The sequence below is a fragment of the Cariama cristata genome, unplaced genomic scaffold (assembly GCF_000690535.1).
Source record: "Cariama cristata isolate BGI_N322 unplaced genomic scaffold, ASM69053v1 scaffold15270, whole genome shotgun sequence".
Lineage (NCBI taxonomy): Eukaryota > Metazoa > Chordata > Aves > Cariamiformes > Cariamidae > Cariama > Cariama cristata.
Window position 1 is genome coordinate 1 of NW_009595373.1, and position 5851 is coordinate 5851.

The 5851-nt window shown below is 44.5% G+C and overlaps 1 protein-coding gene across 1 annotated transcript in view; it reads left to right on the top strand.

Moving 5' to 3' along the window:
* Positions 1 to 6: 6 nt before the first annotated feature.
* The window catches only part of DDX27 (DEAD (Asp-Glu-Ala-Asp) box polypeptide 27), a gene marked incomplete at its 5' end in the record, with an annotated part of 6122 nt that continues 277 nt past the window's right edge, over positions 7 to 5851 (top strand). Inside the window, 19 exons of the mRNA XM_009701826.1 lie at positions 7 to 96; positions 202 to 261; positions 575 to 728; positions 1104 to 1150; positions 1312 to 1398; positions 2185 to 2290; positions 2384 to 2557; positions 2877 to 3027; positions 3183 to 3282; positions 3390 to 3531; positions 3606 to 3759; positions 3874 to 3955; positions 4031 to 4208; positions 4346 to 4452; positions 4631 to 4736; positions 4841 to 4935; positions 5037 to 5163; positions 5431 to 5515; positions 5716 to 5790. Coding sequence (XP_009700128.1) covers positions 7 to 96; positions 202 to 261; positions 575 to 728; positions 1104 to 1150; positions 1312 to 1398; positions 2185 to 2290; positions 2384 to 2557; positions 2877 to 3027; positions 3183 to 3282; positions 3390 to 3531; positions 3606 to 3759; positions 3874 to 3955; positions 4031 to 4208; positions 4346 to 4452; positions 4631 to 4736; positions 4841 to 4935; positions 5037 to 5163; positions 5431 to 5515; positions 5716 to 5790 — 2120 coding nt within the window. The remainder of the gene's footprint in view (positions 97 to 201; positions 262 to 574; positions 729 to 1103; positions 1151 to 1311; positions 1399 to 2184; positions 2291 to 2383; positions 2558 to 2876; positions 3028 to 3182; positions 3283 to 3389; positions 3532 to 3605; positions 3760 to 3873; positions 3956 to 4030; positions 4209 to 4345; positions 4453 to 4630; positions 4737 to 4840; positions 4936 to 5036; positions 5164 to 5430; positions 5516 to 5715; positions 5791 to 5851) is intronic.

Here is a 5851-nt window from a genome sequence, read left to right on the forward strand (position 1 = left end):
ACAGGTGGGGACTTCAGTGCCGCCTTCGTTTTCGGCGAGGCGGAGGCCGGCGGGGAAGGTGCCTGGGCGGCGGCACTGCGCCACCTCCGCGGCAAGGTGAGGCCTGGGGCCGGGGGAATGAGGCCGTAGTGCCTGAGGCAGTAGTGCCCCACGCTGTCCGCGGCTCCTCTTACAGCTCCTCTTTTGTGATTTACTGTCTAGAGAGCAGCTACGACGCTGGATGAGAAGATTGAGAAAGTGAGACAGAAAAGGAAGTTCCAGGTCAGGGCCTTTCTTTCTTATTACTGAAAAGACAGGTATGGATTTGGCCTTCTACTGCATTCCCTCTAGAGGCACAGACTCAGAAAGCATCCTGAGGTGCAGTGCTCAAGCTACTGCTCATCACTTCGACTGGGTTTGCAGCCACACCTGATACATTGCTGAACTGAGGAGAATGCAGTGTTGTTAATTCTTAAGGTTATGCAAAATCATGGATCTGTGAATGGGCTCATAATAACAACAAACAAAAGCTCACAAAGGATTGAAGGTTTTTTTATCCTTTCTTTTTAAAACTTTTTTTTAAATCTTTTTCTAGGAAAGAGAAACTAAACAAGCAAAAGCAAGAGATGAAGATGCAGAGACTGAGAATAATCAAACCAAAAAGAGGGAGTGTGAGGATTTCAGTGGGGACGAAGAAGATGTGGAGTCTCAGTATTCACTGGATGATGAAACTATCTTCACAAAAGCAGGTATTAGCAGTACATAGAGAGAAGGTCAGGAGCAAGAATCTGACAAACTGTTGGCTCACTGGAGAAGAGTCTGTAGTGAAGCCTTGCTGGGAGTGGGCAAGAACTTCTTTTTTTTGTTGTCTTTCTGCGACATTGCTTCTGATTTTGGTCAAGCTTATTTTGAATGGTAGGTAGCCATAGTACTTTAATTGAACTTGTCCCTGAGGAAGGATATCTGCTTGGATTTTAACTCCATTGCATGTCTGTACTTGTTTCTGAGGCTTCTCCCTCAATAGCTCATTCAGAGCAAAAAGTATGAGATTAGGGTAGTCACCATATCTTGTTATGTATTTAGCTGTCCTTCTTAATTCCTGTCATGTTTCTCTTTCTCTGCAGATACGATCAAAGTGAAGGAACGGAGGAGATCAAAAAAGGGAGAAACGGTAAGTATTGGATGGAATGACACTAGGTCATTCTCTGACCTTTTTTCTGGAGGAATTTGGCTTTGGCTAACAAACTGTAGCTCAAAAAACAGTCCAGAGCCCTTTGATAACGTGTTGTGTTGCTGCCTGTGTTGTTCCAGTTTTGTTGTTGCTGTTTCTAGGAAGCAGAGAGATTTTTTGAAGATGCCTCTCAATATGATGAAAACTTGTCATTCCAGGACATGAATCTTTCACGACCTTTGCTAAAGGTATTTACTTAGTTTAGTTATTACGTATGTCACTCTGAAGAACGTTGTACAGCTTCCCTCCACCAATCAGAACTGTCAAATTCTTCTTCTGTTTGTAGCCTCTCTGAAAAGGAAATTATGTGGGAGCTAGTGTGATAGTCCTTTAGGAGCTGCTATTGCCAAATAATGGAAACCATTCTTTCATTTGCAATGGGTCAGCACTATCTTGACTGAGACTTGTCACAGAATGATAGAATGGCTGAGGTTTGAAGGGACCTCTGGAGGTCGTCTTGTCCAACCCCCTGCTAAAGTAGGGCCATCTAAAACTGGTTGCCCAGGAGCATGTCAAGACAGCTTTTGAATATCTCCAAGGATGGAGACTTCACAACCTCTCTGGGTAACCTATGCTAGTGCTCAGTCACCCTCACAGTGAAAAAGTGTTTCCCAGTGTTTAGAGGGAACCTTCTGTGTTTCAGTTTGTGCCCATTGCCTCTGGTCTTGTCACTGGGCACCACTGAAAAGAGCCTGCCTTCATCCTCTTTTCGTCCTCCTTCCAGGTATTTATATACATGGATAAGATCCTCCCCAAGTCTTCTCTTCTCCAGGCTGAACAGTCGCAGCTCTGTCAGCCTTTCCTCATAAGTGAGGTGCTCTGCTCCCATCATAATCTTTGCTGGACTCTCTCCAATATGTCCATGTCTCTCTTGTGTCCAGTGCTGGGCTCATCAGTACAGTACTCCAGGTGTGGCCATACCAGAGACAGAGTTTAATTGCTTTTAAATTCCATTTAATTGCCTTCCTTTGTAGGCAATCACAGCTCTTGGCTTCAAGCAACCAACCCCAATTCAGAAGGCTTGTATCCCAGTGGGTCTCCTGGGGAAGGATATTTGTGCCTGTGCTGCCACTGGAACAGGTAGGGGATTGAGCAGAGGTCAGGAAACATGGAGAATTAGCAATTCACAACAATTGGTGATTCTTGGTAATACTTCTTCATTTTCTTCTTCAGGTAAAACAGCTGCTTTCATCTTGCCTGTCCTTGAGCGCCTGATCTACAAACCTCGTCAGGCTCCAATAACACGGGTACTGGTTCTAGTGCCAACACGAGAACTGGGTATTCAAGTGCACTCTGTCACAAAACAGCTGGCGCAGTTCAGCAGTGTCACAACTTGCCTTGCTGTAGGTGAGTATGAAGTTGCTTATGTGAACTATACAGCTCACTGTAAGCTGCTGTACATAACTGGGAATTCTGTGTTATAAAATGGAGGCTATACTGGAGGTTATTGTATGCATGCTTCTAGTGGGTGTGCTGTGGTTTAAAATACCACATTCCAATACCGAGCCGTACTTTTTGTTGGTTTCTGAGAAAGAAAAGGTGGGTCACTTCTAATTGTGAATGTGATATTAATCTGAGTTGTTTCCCATTCCTCAGGCAATTTGCATCTGCATACTGTGCTGCCACCTGCTCAGGAAGTCAGCAGTCCATGTTCGCTCTCTTTCAGGTGGCCTAGATGTGAAGACTCAGGAAGCAGCTCTACGCTCTGGGCCAGACATTCTTATTGCCACTCCTGGGCGACTAATTGATCATCTCCACAACTGCCCTTCTTTCCACCTGAGCAGTGTTGAGGTCCTGATTTTGGATGAAGCAGACAGGTAGGATAAGCAGGACAGCAGTGAAAAATGAGATGGTAGTTTTCTGCTTTCCTTTTCCCAGGCTACGGGGCAGTCTTTGTTGCCCTACCTTAAGTAATGTTTCTTAGCTAAAACCAGATGAATTTGCCTTATCTTATTGTTTTTATCCTGTGTAGGATGTTGGATGAATACTTTGAGGAACAAATGAAGGAAATAATCAGGTTGTGCTCCAACCACCGTCAGACAATGCTTTTCTCTGCCACAATGACAGAGGAGGTAAGACAGGCTGCTGAGAAGCATATTGAGGCAGAAAGTTGAATAGAAGTTTGTCTAGTCTTTACCAGAGATTATGTGGCCTTTTTTTCCTTAACTTGTTTTGATAGGTGAAAGATTTGGCTTCTGTTTCCCTGAAAAATCCCGTCCGAATTTTTGTGAACAGCAACACAGATGTTGCCCCTTTCCTGCGGCAGGAATTTATCCGGATCAGACCCAACCGAGAGGGGGACCGTGAGGCCATTGTATCAGGTTAGTGGTGAGCAAAGAAAAGCTGGAATCAGTAAGTGACTATGAAGCAGGCTCCTGAGAGGACTTTCTTTCAGCTCTACTGACACGAACCTTCCCAGATCATGTGATGCTTTTCACCCAGACCAAGAAGCAAGCTCACCGTATGCACATCCTACTTGGGCTGATGGGTCTACGGGTTGGGGAGCTTCATGGGAACCTTTCTCAGGCACAGCGGCTGGAAGCACTCAGGTATTAGCAGGCTTAGGTGGCACTCATAGGCAAAAAAGAAGTTAGGACTTGGAAGTTTTAGGGCAGAAGTGGGTTGCTGTATTCATTGCTAATGCGTTTGCTGTCTCTGCTCAGGCGCTTTAAGGATGAGCAGATTGATATTCTGGTAGCTACAGATGTGGCTGCACGTGGACTTGATATTGAAGGTGTTAAAACAGTGAGTATTTGCAGTGCTGAGCTTTTTAATGAATCCTTTAATGTTGTTTCCCTACTAACGCTCTTTCTGTTACAGGTAATCAATTTTACTATGCCGAACACCACCAAACACTATGTTCACCGAGTGGGTCGGACAGCAAGAGCAGGCAGGGCTGGTCGTTCAGTTTCACTTGTGGGTGAGGAAGAGCGCAAGATGCTGAAGGATATTGTGAAGACTGCGAAAACACCAGTGAAAGCCAGAATTATCCCCCAAGGTATGCACTTCACTGCTGAAAGCAGGAGAGCAGTATGCAGGGAGTATCATGGTACAGAGGGACATTAAAAGAGGTGCTGAAAAACAAGATGGACTTTACATAAGCTGCATCTGCTCTTCACACTGTGTGGTTTTCAGATGTCATATTAAAATTTCGAGAGAAGATTGAGAATCTAGAGGAAGATGTGTATGCGGTTCTGTGCTTGGAGCGTGAGGAACGTGAGATGCAGCAGTCAGAAGCTCAGGTAAGCATTTTTTTTTAGTTTTTTTTTAATTTTCCTTAGTTTTTTTTAGGATCTGGAGTAGATAATAGTGCATAAGGAGGTTACCCTAATGTACTTAACCTGCCTACTTGAGAAAGGGAAGAGAGAGATACTTTTTAGCCACCATGAGCTAAATTATCTTATGCCTGAATTATCTCAGATCAATAGGGCAAAGAAGCAGCTGGAGACAGGAAAACAAGAGACTGCACGTGGGGGTTTGGAGCGGAGCTGGTTCCAGACCCGTGAGGAGAGGAAGAAAGAGAAGTGTGAGTCATGACGCTGCTGCCGTGTTAAATTCCATAGCTGCAACTGGACTCTGCTCTGTACTTTGTGAGGTTCTTTTATTCTATGTTTTTCTTTATCTCTCTAGTGGCTAAAGCTCTGCAGGAGTTTGACCTAGCATTACGAGGCAAAAAGAAAAGGAAGAAATTTATGCAGGACAGACAGAAAAAAGTCCAAATGACAGTGAGTACATTCATGGACAAGTGGGGCCCTGAGTGGACTACCCTAGTTTTTCCTTAGCAAAACCTCACATCGCTGTAAATTTGCATTTTAACATCTTTCAGTCAGAGGAGAGGTCACAGTTTGAAATCTTGAAATCTCAAATGTATGCTGAGCGGCTGGCAAAAAGGAATCGACGAGCAAAGCGAGCCAGAGTCTTGCCAGAAGAGGAACCAGCAGCAGTACCAGCAGGTGGAGACTTGTTTTACAGCTGACTTACCTTAAGTAGCTTACTTAGTTTAGTTTACCTATTTGTAACTAATTTGTATAGAGGGAGGCACTGGTCTTTGAAGGAATGGCCATCAGTGCTGGCCAGAGTGCACATTTGCAGAGAGTAGTCATTGCTTTTCCTGATGGTTAGTCTAATTGTTGTGGTCCAGGCTACAGGGCTATAGTAAACAAGATGATGCTGTGGCCTTCTCTTTACAACCAATGTTTTGACTATTGTCTCTGTGTTAGGCCCCAAGTGGAAGAAAAAATTGTCTGTGTTTGATGACGAGCTTACCAACACAAGCAGGAAGGCTCTGAAGCAGTACCGTGCCGGGTAACGTCTTAATAATAGTACAATAGTACATTTGTCCAGACTTTAGTAGGTGGGACTCTTTAGTAGGTGGACTTTCTCAGGGATATTTTGATATTGGGGGGGAAAGGTGGGCAGAACAGAGAAGGGATTCTTGCGAGAAGTATTCATACTGTTGACATACTTTAGTGGGTTTTGTCTTACCTCCCCCCTCTCTTAAAAAGCCCATCATTTGAAGACCGAAAACGTTTGGGTATGGCCCAACATAGGAAAGGAGGAAACTTCAAATCCAAGTCCAGGTATAGCTCCTTTTACTTCCTTATTCAAGATTCCTGCCCCCCCCCCCCCGCTTTCTTCTCT